Source organism: Canis aureus, chromosome 4 (genome assembly GCF_053574225.1).
Source record: "Canis aureus isolate CA01 chromosome 4, VMU_Caureus_v.1.0, whole genome shotgun sequence".
NCBI classification, from domain to species: Eukaryota; Metazoa; Chordata; class Mammalia; order Carnivora; family Canidae; genus Canis; species Canis aureus.
The window spans coordinates 74563778-74580463 of record NC_135614.1 but is presented as its reverse complement, the minus strand read 5'-3'; the positions used below and the strand labels follow the sequence as shown (position 1 = coordinate 74580463).

General features: G+C 42.1%; 1 protein-coding gene and 1 long non-coding RNA gene across 10 annotated transcripts in view; one reads left to right on the top strand and one right to left on the bottom strand.

Moving 5' to 3' along the window:
• Window positions 1-3417, bottom strand: part of LOC144313000 (uncharacterized) — a 94270-nt gene extending 90853 nt beyond the window's left edge. For all 3 annotated transcript variants that reach the window (XR_013378630.1, XR_013378631.1, XR_013378632.1), the window contains exon 1: window positions 3214-3417. This is a non-coding gene — a long non-coding RNA (uncharacterized LOC144313000). The remainder of the gene's footprint in view (window positions 1-3213) is intronic.
• The window catches only part of SPEF2 (sperm flagellar 2), a 164243-nt gene that overhangs the window by 141370 nt on the left and 6187 nt on the right, over window positions 1-16686 (top strand). For 6 of the 7 annotated variants that reach the window (XM_077896243.1, XM_077896242.1, XM_077896238.1 and 3 more), the window contains 4 exons: window positions 2506-2598; window positions 9320-9499; window positions 15984-16223; window positions 16420-16542. In XM_077896243.1, the coding sequence (XP_077752369.1) occupies window positions 2506-2598; window positions 9320-9499; window positions 15984-16223; window positions 16420-16542 (636 nt within the window). Of the gene's footprint in view, window positions 1-2505; window positions 2599-9319; window positions 9500-11997; window positions 12219-15983; window positions 16224-16419; window positions 16543-16686 lie in introns of those variants that run through there. The other variant, XR_013378629.1, reaches the window with a different exon arrangement.

Sequence of the window (16686 nt, the reverse complement as noted above, 5' to 3'; positions counted from 1 at the left end):
CTTTGCTTTACTTTGTATTTATTTCTATTCCTAGGTCTTCGAGTTCACTGATCATTTCCTCTGCAAAGCTGAATCTGTTATTAATACCATGCAGTGTATTTTTCATTTCAGATATTGATTTTTTTTGTCTCTAGTAGTTCAAGTTGTTTCTATTTTATATCTTTCATTTCTCTCTTCATGTGCATGTTTTTTTCTTTATCTCCATGAACAAATGAAATATATTTAGAACAGCTGAAGGAATATTCTGTATTCATTCTATCACCTGTGTCATTTTTGTGTTTGTTGTTATTGATTGATGTTTTTTCTATGGGCGTGTATTATGGCTTTTTTTTTTTGTATACTTAGTAACTTTATATTGGATGCCAGACGTTGTGATTCCTATATTGGTGGGTGCTACTTGGAATCACTTTTATCCTTTCAAGGTTACAATAATATTTGTAAGGCTGGGTCCAGTGTGGCCTTTAGGTGAGGGCTAATCAGTTCCCACTGCTAAGGTAATTATCTCCTGGGGACTCTATCCAATGCTTATGTTTGAGGAGATCATTCCACTCTGCCTGGTGGTGACATGGACTCTTCCTCCCAGCCCCATGTGAGGCTCAGGAATTGTTCAGCTTACTCCTTTCTTGTGGTTCTCTCTCCAGCTTATGGTATCTTCCACAAACACACATCACCAGATTGGCGAGTCAAGACTTACGGAAATCCATCTGTGAATCTCTGGGCTTGCTCTCCCTCTCAGTATATCACTAGTATTCTGTCCTGAAAATTCTAGCCATCTTGTCCTCCCTCAACAGCAAAATCTATCTTCTCAACTCAGAGAGATCACCAGGCTCTATTTGGATGTCTCTCCTGGCACTACAGCCTGGGAACTCCCTCCAGGCTAAAACACTGAAAGGACTCCTTGGTTACTTTCTTTAGTTCAAGAATTACTCTCTTATGTTGCCTATTGTCTAATGTCAGAAAAAATTTCAGATATCTTGTTCATTTTTCTTGTTGTTTAAAGCAGGAGAGTAATTCTGAACTTTGGTGCTCCATCATACTCCTTACCTATGTTCCTCATCTCTCTATCCTCCCATTGAGTAGTACTTACCTTCCATGGATTAGCTATTGGGCAAGGGTCTCTTCAGTGCAAAAGCATATTCAAAGCTCGAGCCCATACTGGATCTTAAGTTTCTTCTGAGTCTTCTCTCTCACAGGGTTCCATGTGGCCAACATCTCCTTTGTTCCAAATGAAAGAACCTCCAGTTCTCACCTTTGGGAGCTTCATCCCCTTACAAGTTACCTAAAGCCATTCCAGCCTTCTCTCAAAGCACAGGTGATACTTAGAAGGAAAGAAAGCATAGAACATAGGCCAGAGTCAGGTTAGGCAAGCTAGGGGCTCTTAGCAACAGTGCTGAGAGTATGTTATCACACTGGAAGATGGTAAGAGAGCTAAACCTGGGAACAAAATGCATATGTATATGAAGTGCTTACCATGTACAAAAATTAAGGTTGGCATGATGTATTCTTTAAACCCAAGGAATTTATACCTGATACTCAATAGTAAACATGAGTGGCACCACAATGGACTAAAAGTCCATTGTGTGGTGTAGACACATCAAACTGGAATTCAGAAGCAAGATCAAGGAAGGCATCTCTAAGGTGATGTGATCAGAATGGAGCCCAGAGAGATGTGCAGGTTTACATGGGTGGACAGGAAGTCACCAGGTAGGAGGGATGATGTGAATGGAAGAGCAAGAACAGGAAATGGTTCCAAGAAGAGAATATGACAAATTAAAGTCTTGAAGAAATTGATATGGTTGCATGGTACAAGCTGAAACAAATAAGAAGGAGACTAGAGATGAAAACAGTTTGGAGCTTACGGGGGTGGCCTGTGACAGGAAAGAGGCTCTTCCCCAAGATGGCAGGAGTAGGGTTAGAGGGAAGGAAGAGAAGGGAGATTCATTGCCATATAGAAATCGAAGGTTTCGATAATTGGTATCACATATGGGTTGAGAAAGAGGGATGTCATTAAAAAGCAGGCCATTGAGCTTTTGAGTCAGTCATTCACTCACAAAGATTTTTCTGGCACCATGCTAGGCTCTGAGAATAGATAGTCACATGAACAGGACATGTGGAATGTGAGCTAGTGTTATGAGTGAAGACCCCTCCAGAATGTTGCCATGCAGGCAAAATCAGGGCAGTGACCTCCAAACTTCATCACATGCTCTGACAGCTAAGATATAGCTAATATCCCCAATATGTGGATTTTAATTTATAAATTATGCATGTGTACTACTGCACGAATACATTATTTATATTATCAAATATTTAAGAATAAAAATTATATAAGAGTGATATCAAAAATATGTATAAATGGAAGTTCTAGTATTTTCTCCTGTTTCCCTTGGTTTTTGACCCCATATTTTGGAGACCACTACTCTTAGAGTGTTGAACAAGATGGGTTCAATCCCTGTGGCTTTTAGAGGAATGCTACTTTAATAATTTTCATTTTTATTTTTTGTATAGGCTGGTCTGTGGTTTACAGGAGATGAATATATAAAAATTCCAGAAAATCCTCTTGAACCTCTGCCGTTCAATAGGCAGGAGCATCTTATAGAGGTAATTGCTGAGATCCTTTAAAAAATTCACTACTATAACACTGGTAATTTCTGTCTTTTCTTCCACTCATGTAATTTGTTTTGGATTCCATCACCCCCGCCCCCAGATCCTTTGTTGTATCCCTAGAATGTAGACTTTAATGTTCATAAGGCAGCACAGAAAAATTTGGAGGGAGGAGGGAGGGACCAAAATCTTAAACAGAGTCCCATTGTTAACTCTCTGTATGATCTTGAACAATTTTCATAATCCCTTGGGTTTCACTTTTCTCATCTGTCAAAGTAAGCTGTTACTTGACATATTTGCCCTGAGTGTCCTTCCAATTCTAAAAGCTTAGGATAAGAACTGTTATTTTACCAACACAGCAATCCCCCCTTGGGTATGATACATCCCAAGACCCCAGTCGTAAACCTGAAATTGTGAATAGTACCAAACCCTATATATACTGCTTTTATAAGTTAAACTTATAAATTAGGCACAGTGAGAGACGAGCAGTAATAGTTAATATTAAAATAAAACAACTGTAAAAATAATTCTGCAATGAAAGTCATGTGACTATGGTCTCTCTCTCTCTCCCTTTCTCTCTCTCTCAAAAAAAAATTTTTGTGCTGTACTCACCCTCTTCCTGTGATGATGTAAGATGACAAAATGCCCATGTGATGAGATGAATTGAGATGAATGACATAGGTGTTGTGAGGTAGTGTTAGGCCACTAGTGACCCTCCGATGATTTGTGAAGAGGAGGATCATCTGCTTCCGGACTGAGGTGGACCACAGTGGACCGTGGGTAACTGAAACCACAGAAAGCAAAACCACAGATAATGGGGACTACTGTATATGTTTTTGTTTATTCCTCTTTGACTTTCATTGACTTGTACAACATACCAAGGGTTGCATAAGTATTGCCCATGACCCACTGGATTATTATTATCAATATTATTATTACCAATAATGATATTACTAACCTCTATCCCTGAGCCCACAAAAGAAAGCAGGACCTTAATATTGTAAAGTACTCTGGCTTCAGTGAAGTGTTTAAAACATAAAAATATACCTAACACAACCAAATTCAACAGGATATGAGAAAAGTTGAATAGGGATTTAGACAGCTCAGCAAACTAGGTGTATCAACGGTCCAATTTCCAGCCAGCCATTAGTTTAAAACTGCAATAGGAGATTGTACGTGACTCCAGTTACGGCCTTAAAGTGAACACTTTCCTTCAATTGGATGCATAGTTTCCGAGCGCCTCTCCCGAGCTAGCAGGAGAGCAGGTAAGAGAAAGAGGTCAAGGCGTCACCAGAGTCCAAGACCTAAGACTGGCAGGTGCAGGAGCAGCTTTTTGTCTTCATTGTGGTGGGAGTTTTCAATGTGAAACTGGAAGATGGAGACCAACCCTGTAAATCCATCAGGAGGCCAAAATCTGCCAGCAGTAAACAGGTTCTTCTGTGAAGAAATGGGCAGTCTGAATATGATGTCAAGTCAAAGCACTTTCCCTTCCAGTCACAAGTTTTAGAAATGTTGACTGAGGGTAGAGCCCTTTAGTTGCTCACCCAGCAGCTAATGCCAGCAGACTGTGCCCTGAGATGGCGCCCTGAGGACTGCAAGGCAGTGAAGCAGGAAAGGGGCCTTTGGGTGCCAAGGGAGGGAGTGGCTGCCACCTATTGGTGCCCAGACTGCTGGAGAATGGCTTGGAGGAACAGAACAAAGTTGGCGGTAGAGCCAGGACCATGAAGCCTGAGAAAGCAGTGGGGCAAAGGATGGGATGGCTGGTGTGTGTGTGGGAGTGTGTGTGTGCATCAGTCTGATGTCCGGAGGATGGAAAGGAGTGGCACTTTCCACCCCTCATGACTCAGACACTGGATGCTCAGGATTACATAAGCCTCAGTGCTCTTTTTTTTTTTTTTTTAGTCTCAGTGCTCTTAAACTGGGATTAAAAGCACAGATTCCAATGCTTGTATGCTTCAAAGTCTTGATGAAGTTACCTAACCCCTCTGTGTCTTAGTTTACTTTTATCCATCTCCAGCAGGGTTGTTGTGCAGAGTGAGTGATTGGCACAGAGTAAGCCCTGGGTACGTGTTAGCCAAGCAGAAACCAGCCACGCTAACTGTACTTGGTTGAAGAATGGTTCATGGGTACCATGCTAAAGAAAGGGGTGCAAAGAAAAAAGATAAAACAACAAACCGGGATCCCCGGGTGGCGCAGCGGTTTGGCACCTGCCTTTGTCCCAGGGCGCGATCCTGGAGACCCGGGATCGAATCCCACGTCGGGTTCCGGGTACATGGAGCCTGCTTCTCCCTCTGCCTGTGTCTCTGCCTCTCTCTCTCTGTGTGACTATCATAAATAAATAAAAATTAAAACAACAACAACAACAAACCAACTTTACCCCTTTGGCTGTAATTAGAATAGGAAAGACCAAATGGGGGTGGAGATGGAATGCCCCATGAAGAGGGAATTCTGAGGGTCAGGAGCCCTGAGCTCTGTCCCCAGGTCTGTCACACTGTAGGATGCTGATCAGGTCACTTCCCTCTGAGGGACTCTTTACCCTCTTAAGGAGAAGCCCTGGACTACAGGCTCAGGTCCCACCCAGAGCCCCTGCTTTGTCATTTGTGCTCTCTCTGACCCAGGGCCCACCTCTGAGCCACACTGGCAGGGGCTCCTGGACATAAGCCATTAGCACAGACCAGGGGCTTGGATGACCCCAGAGTCCCAGGCACTGGATGAAAGGCCCCGTTGCCTCCAAGAAAGGAACTCTGAGACATGTCTGTGTCGCAATCACAGTGATGTCCCCTGACAGTAACGGCATACTTCATTATGACTGACCGGGTTCCACAGGTCATGTCCTGGCATCCCACACACTCAATACCAAGAGCAACTACTCCAGTATTTAAAAATCCTTAGCGATTGCCATATAAATTGACAAGGCAATTTGATTTTGCCATATTCAAATTCACAAGTGTTGTCTTAATCTCTCCACAGCTTCCTTTCCTCTGAAATCCTTCTATTACTTTGGACTGGTAATATTTGTTGAAGCCAGGTTTCAAACACTAGTTGTTTGTTAACAGATCCTAAGTGCCTATTTCTGCCTCAGGCCTCCCTTGCAAACCTCCTTCATGCAATTGCCCATTTGACATCTCCACTTGAATATTCTAGTAGATATTTCAAACTCTGTGTCCAAAGCTAGCTACCTGGACTCCCATCCCCTCCACCCCACCCCTCCGATCTTCACTCAGAGCCCTGTCCCTCTTAGTCACTGGCAACTCGGACCTTCCAGTTGCCAACGTCCTACTACACATCCCCAAATCTTCTCTCTTTTTCAAAGCCCACATTCGATTTCTCAGGAAATCCTGGTGGTTCTATCCTCAAAATATACTGAGGACCAAACTGCTTCTTCTAGCCCCATGGCCATCACTGGAACAAGCCACAGGCGTCCTCCCCTGGAAGACTGCAACAGCCACATGATGGGTCTCCCTGCGTCTCCTTGTCTTGGTTCAGATCGTAGCAGCCTCCACTCATATCCTCCCATGGCTCTGCATTTTACTCAGAGGAAAAGCCCAAATCCTTAAATAGCTAACCTGGCCTTGACCCTGTTCCTCCCTCCCCTCATCGCCTGCTGTGCCCTGGCGCACTCTGCTGCAGCTACCCTGGCCTTCTTACGGAGCAACCCTGTGAGGCATGCCCCTGCCTTAGGTCATTGACTTAGCAATTCCCTCTGCTTGTAAGGCTCCCACCCCGGATATACTCCCTGTCTAACACCCTCCAATCTTCAAATTTTACCTTCTCAGCTGTGCAATCTGCCCCACTCTTCACTCCTAACCTCTTTTCATGACCTGCCTTTTGCATGTGTTTCCATAATCACTACCTAGTTTACCTAACTTATTTTATGTATTCTTCATTGTCTGTCTTCCCCTTCTAGAAGACAGAGATTGAGAGCAGGCATCTTTATCTCTTTCTTAGTGAATGTATTCTCAGAGCTAGGTATGGACTATACCTAGCTCATCATATTTGTTCAATAAGTCCTTGCCAATACCCATTCATTAGCTCACAGTTTCTGTGAATCAGAAGTCCAGACATGGCTTAGATGAGTCCTCTGCTTGGGGGTCTCAGAAGGCTGATATCAAGGCATCAGCTGCAATTGTAATCTCATCCAAGGCCAATTCCAAGATTGGTTCTGAGACTGCCTTTCAAGATGGATTATTGGCAGGATTCAGATCCATGTAGTTGTAGGATTGAGAATTTCAGCCATAAGAGGCTGCCTGTTGTTCCCTGCCACATGGCCCTCTCCACAACTGGACAGTTTGAGTCTCCATGGCCAGAAGAAAAGCATCTCTCTGGCTTTAAATCTCTCCCTTAAGGCCTCACCTGATTAGGTCAGGCCCAACAGTAGACTTCATTTTGATTAGATCAAAATCATCTGATTAAGGACCTTAATTACATCTGCAAAAATCTTTATCTTTGTTATATAAGGTGACTTACTAAATGGGAATGATTTTCTTTTTTTTTTTTTTAAAGATTTTATTTATTTATTTGCGAGAGAGAGAGAGGGAGCACAAGCAGGGAGAGCAGCAGAGGGAGAGGGAGAAGCAGGCTTCCTGCTGAGCAGGGAGCCCAAGGTGAGGCTTGATCCTAGGACCCTGGGATCATGACCTGAACCAAAGGCAGATGCTTAACCAACTGAGCCACCCAGATGCTCTGGGAATGATTTCCCATCACAGCCACAAGCCCTATGCACACACAAGGAGAGGAGATGATACAAGATATATATGGCAGAGAGTGGGAACCTTTGAAAGTTTCTTAGAATTCTACCTACTATGATATTTTAAATGATCTTAGGAACACAGGGAGCCTTACCTTTTATGAATGTCCTATCCATTGACTTAAAATCAAGGCCATGTAATTACAGAAAGAGCCCAAATATCAGCTTATTTCATTTTGCACATCTTTTTTTCAAGATAGGATATTCAGTTGCTTTGTTAATGAAAATAATGATGCATTGCATCTGCAGAGCATTTATAAGGGCAATTCAGTGGAAATCCTAGCAGACTTCAACAATTCCTGTGGAAGAACTGGAAGATAGGCCCTCAGGGACCCTTTGGTGGTTATCTGTTAGTGTCAGTCCCCCTTCTACTCCTAATCCTGCTGGAAATCCCTGAAGTAACTGAGAGGCAAGAGGGGATGAAGAAAACAGAGTCCTGAAGGAACCCACCAGCTGGATCATGAAAAAAATCAAAGGATGCCTTACCGTTAGAGTGTTTTTAAGCATCTCAGGATAACTCTGCCTGGCTTATAACAGACCTGCAACTCAGTTAACCTTGAAATAAGTGACTAAATGAATGAACTTCCAGATTCCATTGACCTCTAAGACTCCTTCCTGCTTTGTAACATAACAGATTTTATGCAGTTTCCTATCAACGTGAGTTTTATTTAAATTTTTATTGGATTTGTCAAGTATCAGAAACTTATTCTCCCAACCATCTAATTAAATTTGTTCATAGTTGTAAGAACTGTAGGTAATGGAGAATAGCCTAGGCACTTGGTATCTATGGATCTAGGCATTTGGGCACTTGTACCTCAATGTGTAGGCCAGGACCGGTAGTGTTAGAAGCATCTAAGAGCTTACTATATGTGCAGAACATTATATCACTCCAGAACCATCTACTTAATAAAAATCTAAATTTTAGAAGAAGATTCTCCAGGTCATTAAATGTACATGTTTGAGAAGAGCTCATAAGGAAGCCAGTGTCCTCTTCAAGCAGTGCCACGTAGGTGCTTTACTGCTTAGGTGTGACCTGTGAGTCCCAGGGTTTGAGCTGCTTTGCCACAGGGGATATTGGGTTGCCACACACCAACTTTTCTTACCGCCAGATGCACAGCACACTACATTATAGAGCTGACTTCCAGCTCAGTCATTTAGAGTGAGAGAGAAATTACCAAAAAACACTGGTATTCAGTGGTTAGCACACTCCTCCAGAGCGAATCCACGGTGGAAAAAGTCACGTTATTACCAACAGGTTGAGTATGGAGTTCAGAGCACTGTTGGCCAGTTGAAAGATTTTTTTTTTTTTTTTTTTTTTTTTTTTACGATTGTATTTATGTATTTGAAAAAGAGAGAGAGAGCGCAGCACAAGCAGGGGGAGAAGCAGACTCTGGGCTGAGCAGGGAGTCAGACCCAGGGCTCAATCCCAGGACCCTGGGATCATGACCTGAGCTGAAGGCATATGCTTAACCAACTCAGCCACCCAGGCACCTTGGTTGAAAGATTTTAATGGCTGAAGTCCCAGGGGCTCTCCATACAGGAACAGAGTGGAAGCTTTATATTTAGGAGTCAAGACTCAATTTGTCAGAGTGGTGATTAGGATAGACAGATAGGTTCTTGCTCTGTAGCTCCCTTTTCCTGCTTAAAATATAGTCCCCACCACCTTTATTAGCACATTCTTTCCTAAGTTTGTATCAACAAGTTTGTTGATACAAAGCATATAGCATATAATATAATTATATATGCTAGCATATAATTTCTTTAACATTAGAATTGTGAGCCTTACTTATTCTGTTTTTTAACTTAGCATACTCTTCAGTTAATACCATTCATTATGTATTATGTTTACTGATTCAATCCTCAGAAAGTGGTCTTTCCAAAGCTCTTGGAAGGATCCGTCATTGCCTGTCCATCCAGTGACTACTCATTTTAAGCCTTTTATCTTTGATTGAAATTCTTTTTGTGTGGCAGTTTTTCTTTAGGCTATTTGCTGACCATGAGAAGGATCCACCTCAACTTGACTACACACAGATGCTGCTCTATTTTGCTTGCCATCCAGATGCTATGGAAGGGGTCTACAGGGCCCTCAGTGTGGCCATAGGAACTCATGTCTTCCAACCAGTCGAAACTATTGCTATTATTGGAGAAAAGGTAATCATGTTCCAGAAATGGACTAGCATTGGGGTTTGGAGGGGGATGCCAGAGGATCCTAAACTTATAACAACAGAGGCTTGGTTTTTTCATCTTTGTATTTTTCTGGGTGCCTAACACAGCACTTTACACAAAGTAGGTCTTCATAAAGCTTTACTCAATTGGATTAAGAACTAGAGACTCACTATCCAAAAATATACCTTTGTAGTAAAATCAAAATTTGCTCAAAGTTTCTTGATGGAATCCAGGTTTGTTCTGTAAAAGACAGCCTTTAGTTTACGTAAAGTGCTGATCCTTATAAATGAAAAAGAAGTGGGTATCAATCCACTCTGTCATACTATGTGGAAATTCTACGTGAAACAAGTTCAGGCCTCCAACATCCCACATATATGTTCACCTGATAGTATTTCAGGCCAAAACCCAGCCACCTGAAATCCACAGGTACCTTGTATCTCCTGCATCCAAGGACGAAGAAGCTTAATAGCTAATAAAACCTCACATTCTCCTTTAGATTTCTAACGGGTTGGCATTCCCTAGCTTTTTTGGTTGGAAAAGCCTCAGAACAGGGTGCTAACTAATGTACTTATTAGGTGCCAATTTTGACTTTTTAGTATTCCCTTGACCCTTTGGGGACAGAGTTGTGGTCCTTGTAATGAAACGCTTTTTCCCTGTCCATCTTTTATGGACACAGAAGAGAAAGAGATACTGCCTAGTAAAAACTCTCCAGATGTCCCAGCCACACTTATTTGCCTTTCATACATGCCTTTCAAAATACAGTATGCTGGGTTGCCTTAAAAAAAAAAAAAAAAAAGTTGGCGAAGTTTCTGTGACAGCTCTCACATCTGGGAAGAAATAAACTCTTAGATGCAACCCTGAATTTTGACCCTGAGCAAATGGACAAGAGTTGCCCTTCCCCTTCCACCATGGCCAGAGTGAGGCTGGACTGGTACCTAGGAAGCTGACCACTCAGGACTCTTTAGCCCGACGTGCTGTAGATGCTACTTCAACTTTTACACAGTGACAGAAAGTATAGCAAGGACTGTTGGTTTCACTCAAGAATTCTGTCTTCTTAGACAGCAGAAGGCCAGTTTCAGTTTTCCCAAGTAAATAAGGAGTTGGATGTGAACTGCCTTTACTGGGACTGCATTTCCCACTTCCCCAGGGATGTTCTTGTCTCCCCTTATAGGCTGGGCCTGCCTCAGGCAACCCTGGCATGGATTGTGGCCTGCCAGGAGGTCTCAGTCAAATGTCTGTCATGCAGGAGAGCTTCCCTGACCTCAGATGATGTCAGGCACCCCCTTCCATATGTTTCCAGAGCATTCTGTGCTTCTTACACAGTACTCTTCACACTAACTACTTCTTCAGGTCAGCTTCTTTTCTAGACTTTAAGCACCCTAGGGGCAGAGGGGCCATCTATCTTGTTCTGAACCTGCCACAACCCTGAACCCGAATTACTGATACAGAGTTCAGCAAAAATTTCATTGAGTGGATCAGTTAATTAATTAATTAATTTTGTAAATCATGCCCTCTGCATAGCCCTGTGATCTGCAAGGGACACAGAAGAAGCCAAATTTTCACCCCTTAAGGGACTCTAATTGCCCCCATCCATGCAAAAAAGAATGGGAGAAAAATGTCCCAAACATGGAAGAAACACAGTATAAAGGACAGATTAACACAAGGTCTTAATGATCAGAAGCAGTGTCTACACCTTCTTCTTTCCCACTTCCCTATCTTTGTTGTTGCTATTGCTCCCACTTGGAGTACCTTCATCTCATCCTGAAGGGTCCAAGGCCTTCCTGGTATCCCAGGCCTTTTTCGACTACCAGATGACTGACAAAGCTCCCCCTTGACACTCAAGAGCAACACTGAGCATTCTCAACGAGGGCCCCTTATATTCAGATCTTCCCTGAGAGGGCTGAGTACTACTGCATACATACATGCATTTATTCAACAAATATTTATCCAGCTTTTCTGTGTAGTGTAGTATCCCCTTGACCTGGGGATAAAATAAGTAACATATAGACTATGTGATATGGTAATAAATGCTACAGGAAAAGAAAAAGAATATAGGGAAAAATACAGGTGTTGAGGTGGGTTGCAATGCTGGGAAGATGAACAAGGTGATTGCAATCATGTGTAAAGACAGCAGTGGATGCCAAAGCCCTAATTCCAAAGACCAGCCATTGTAGTTGAAGAACAATGAGCTGAAGGAGAGTAAACAGAAAAAAACATGAGGGGGAGAGGGCCCTGAGGGCCACTGTAGGACCTTTGCTTTGACTCTGCCAAGATAGGAAATGAGAAGTTATCGGAACATGGCTATCCGACTTAAAATATATGGAGATCTCTCTGGCCACAGTGTCGAGAGCAGAGTGTAGGGGGAGAAAGGAGGGAAATAAGAAGAGCCAGTAAGTCAGGCAGCAGTCTGTCTGTTGAATCCTACCGCTAAGTTATTTCTACCTTGAATTGGGGACAACATGCTACCCATCTTTATGTTCCAGACAGTAGCTGCCACATAGAAAGTGCTCAACTAATGTTTGTAAACATGATGGGAAAGAAGGGAGGAGGAATGGAATCCTGTCTCCTCAATGTAAAAAGGAAGAGAGCGAACATTCCCAGCAGAAGCAATAGCCGATCCAGGAGACTGCAATGAGCTGGAAAGTCCAGGAAAAAAAGGAAGCATGTGCTAGAACTATTGTCCTAGCAGCAAACAGCTGCCTGGGTGAGTCACAGCCAGGCTAGTTAGCACAGGAAGACTCTGCATCCCCTCTGTCCCCACAGACAGAAGCTAGTGCCCCACCAGGGAAGCAAACCCCTGAAGTGCTTCTCTCCAGAGCTCCTCTAAAGTCCAAGGACACTGCACAGGAACTGCTCCTTAACCACTGCACCACAGAGACAACCAGCCGGAGGGGCAGAGGGCAGAGAGCATGCCTGTGAAGGACCACACACAGAGGCTTGTTCTGGCCCTGGGGGAACTTTCTGAGCTTGAGCTTTTGAGATGCAGGATCCTCCCACATCCCTCATTCTTACTCAGCCCCTGTTCTTGCCATCCTGCCTCCAATTATGCTACTCTGTTACTGTGCCCTTTCCTGCTGTGTTCTAGTTTCCTGGGCAACCTCATCCCAGGAAGCCAGAATGAGCCTGCTCAGAAATAACACCTCCAAAGGATCCACATTCACTCCCAAGACATTAAATCAGATCTCTGCTTTTGCTTTCCACATAAACAACTGGAAAGCTCCTCAATAGTTCATTCCTCCTTCACTCCATTTCTGTGACTCATGCTGTTATATTCAGTGTGGCACAGACCTGTTCAAATCCATGGCTGCTTGGGTAATTTAAAAGAAGCTCAAGAGCGAAGCATTCATGAGTATGCACTAGTCCTAGTGAAGCTTTAAGTAAGCTGTCATTTGGAAAAATAGTTCATTCTGGCTTAATGGTACGGGGTTATGGTGTAGGAATTCAGTAAATTGTGAGCTTGAGACTCCCCCATTTTGAAGAAGTTGTTAAAGCATCTTGGCAGAGCATTTGAGGTGCTGGGGTTCGAAACATATAAATTTACATTCCATCTTACTCTTTTGATACTTAGCCCACATTAGTCCCAAGGACTGACCTCTGAGATGTGGAACTGGAATGAGTGAGGGATAGAAATGGATGGCCAGGCACCATTCTGGGGACACATTTTTGGAGAGACTTTGAGCCTCTGAGAGTAACTGAATGGGACATCGTGTTTGCTAGCGCCACAGCCTGTCCTGCTGCTCAGATGATAATGTGACTCACACAGAGTTTTGATGCTGCTAGTAATTGCTCATTCAGGAGTACTGGCTTTTCTTCGAATTGGCATTGCTTGTTTTGTTCATACATCCACATTCAAAATTGTGCTCTTTCAGAGATGTCTAGTGAAGAGAGCCTCCTTCTTGCACTCTCCACAGTCTGGCCAGGAAGCTAATCTGGCTCCTTCGATTCCCATCTCACCTTCCCCTCTCTTCTTGCCCTCTCACTGAACCATTAAATCTACTCTGTCCCAACACTATGGAGAACAAAAAGAGCAAAAATAGCAAAAGTATGCTCTAACATTAATAAGGATTCCTCATTAAAATTTTGAATGTTTAAATCATTACCTTTTGGTAACAATTCATTTGACCCATGATGATTATATTGGGTCTCAGAAAAATTAATCCCTCTTTAATTATGGAAATACTGCAGAGAGACAGGGCTCTTTCTCTGTTTAATTTAGGTATCACTTATCACCTGCTTGTCTAATCTGACTAGTCATTTGCTCACCCGCAGGTTCTATCTTTATCATGTCCATGCAGCATTTATGCTTCAGTCTGGGTAGGAATCCATTTATCCTACACCACTCAGCAAGATGTCTTACATCTTGATTGTGTACATTTCACTACACTAAATATTCTGTTGCCCTGGGAAATCATTGATAAGCAGCCAGTATAATGATCCCCAAGACTCCTAGGTGGACAGAGAAAGGCTAGTTTCACATTTTTGCAATGTAACATTTCAATCTTTTTTTCATTGTGTTTATTTTTATTTTTTTATTTTTTATTTTTTATTTTTTATAATAAATTTATTTTTTATTGGTGTTCAATTTGCCAACATACAGAATAACACCCAGTGCTCATCCCATCAAGTGCCCCCCTCAGTGCCAGTCCCCCATTCACCCCACCCCCCACCCTCCTCCCCTTCCACCACCCCTAGTTCGTTTCCCAGAGTTTGGAGTCTTTATGTTCTGTCTCCCTTTCTGATATTTCCCACACATTTCTTCTCCCTTCCCTTATTTCCCTTTCACTATTATTTATATTTAAAATAGAGAAAAGGTTGAACAGATGGGTGATAGAAGATAGATGATGATAGATAGATAGAGATATTTATACTTAATTCCAAAACCTTCACCTGGCAAAGCATTCTCTCTCTCTCTCTCTCTCTGTCTCTCTCTTACATTAGTTTAAATTCACAATTTACTGAAGGATATAGAAACACAGAGCTAGGGCAAATGAAACCTGTCTTCATTACACTGCTCATGACCCTTACAAATCTCCTAAAAGGATTGGCAACTATCAGAGGCTTAATTCGCTGCTGTATCATAAAACTTTTTATACATGGGACTTTTATAACTATTTGGAAAGAATGTGCATGATTAATTAACTTGCACCTAATACTTCTACTGAAGTGAATATTTATAGAACTGGAATGCTCCTTTTATTTAAAGCCTAAATTTAGCATTTTTCCTTTTTTGGGAAACAGAATCAGTATTCAGGTGTTTTCTGACATCTGGCCTATCAGAATTCTAAAAACACCCATTTTTCCAAGGCAAATCATCAAATATCGATTATTTTGTCATGAAACACACACACACATATACACATTTATCACAGGAAATACAACAAATACAAATCTGTAGAGTATTTGGAAAGTACAAAACTGAGTGAAAAAGACATCACCTGTTTCACTACCTACCGGTACCTACCGGGAGTAACCATTGTTAACTCTACTGTGTCTTTCTTTTTTTGACTAATAAGCATTTATAGATAAGAAAATGAGGATCCTAGTGTATTTATTATTTTGTGTTGTTTTCATTTTGCACTTATTCCATGAGTGCTTCCTCATGTCACTAAGTATTCTTCTAAACTACGATTTTCATGGCAGTATAGTATTTCACCACAGAAATCTACTATAATTTATTCACCACTCCCCATTTTAGGAATTGCAGATCTTCTGTGTTTACTGTCAGTAACACTGAACAAACATCCATATACAAAAGTCTTCCTGCACACATATATTTCTTTACAGTCAACTCCTAGACCTGTAGTTACAGGGTCAGCAGGCAGGAATATTTTTTAAGCTTTTGATAAACAAGAAATTACACCAGAAATAATGTACTATTTCCCATACTCACAGGGCCAGTGGCTGACTTCATGGCTCTTGGCCACATTTCAAGGAGCAGCCATAACAATCCCACCTGACTTTCTGTGTTCAATTTGTTTTTTGTCTTGCCTTCTGAATGTTTAGTTGGGTTTAACCTCTAGTATGCAAATGTTTCTGAAGCTCTTGTAATCAATCAAACTTGAGCAATTAACTTGCCATAAGCTCTCAACTACAGTCAATTTCCAAAGCAAATCCTTTTAAAAATTGACATCCATGTGTAGAAATCTGACACCAGTTACACGAATTCACTCCAGTGTCCACTTTATGGAGGAAAACACCTGGCAGCATAGTAAGCCAAAGCATGTATGGAGATAAGACATTAAGACACACCCCACACAAGGCATCTGTAACCTACAGGCAAAACTGGTCTAGAATCTTGGTGTGATCTCCAGTACAGCTAGCACATTCTCATCTATACTCTGGCTAGGTTGTGGGAGGCACCATGATTCCATTGCATGAAAAGTGTATGGCAACATTGGTGTGTTCTCAATGTCTCCACTACTGGAAGGACTTCAGCCTGACTTCATATTCTCTTCATTTAATCATGCAGTCCTCCTCCTTGACTGATGCAAGTCCAGTTGAGGAGTATCCTGAACTCGAGGGAAACTTTATGCATGAGGAAGGAGAATTAAAAGAAGACAGGGAGGAAAAGGAAGTAGAAATCCCTGAGAATGCAAACACTGAAAAGATATCCCTGGAAAGACTACTCAAAGTGTTCCAAGGAGGAAAAGAAGTACAGGATGCTAACAGATTCACCAGCCACCTACAGATAGAGAACACTTACTCAGAGGTTGGTTAAATTCTTTCATAAAAGGGACAGTCTGTACATAAGAAAAGTTACCTCAAGTTTAACATAGTTTCCTGGAAGTGCTCTCAAATTTATCATTGTATAGAAATTATGGCAAAATTCCTTTATTAAGGAAAATAAGGTTTAACATCTGCAGGATCATAAAGTTAATTAACTTCATTTTTTTTCTTCTTTAAAGAACTTCGTAAAAGTATTTCAAGACCTAGGTGCCAAGGATCTGGAGCCAGTTGAAGTTGCTGTTCTCTTGAAGCATCCTTTTATTCAAGACCTGATTTCAAATTATTCAGACTATAAAATCCCTGTGAGTATTACCCAAAGTTCTCCTAATTCGGTTGAGCTCAGGATCAGGACATGGTGGGACAACTCCCGTGGGGATGACAGAGACAGGGGGAAAGCTGAAGTTGGCCAAACCAGGGTTAGGAGAAGCTAAACTGGTAATAGCACC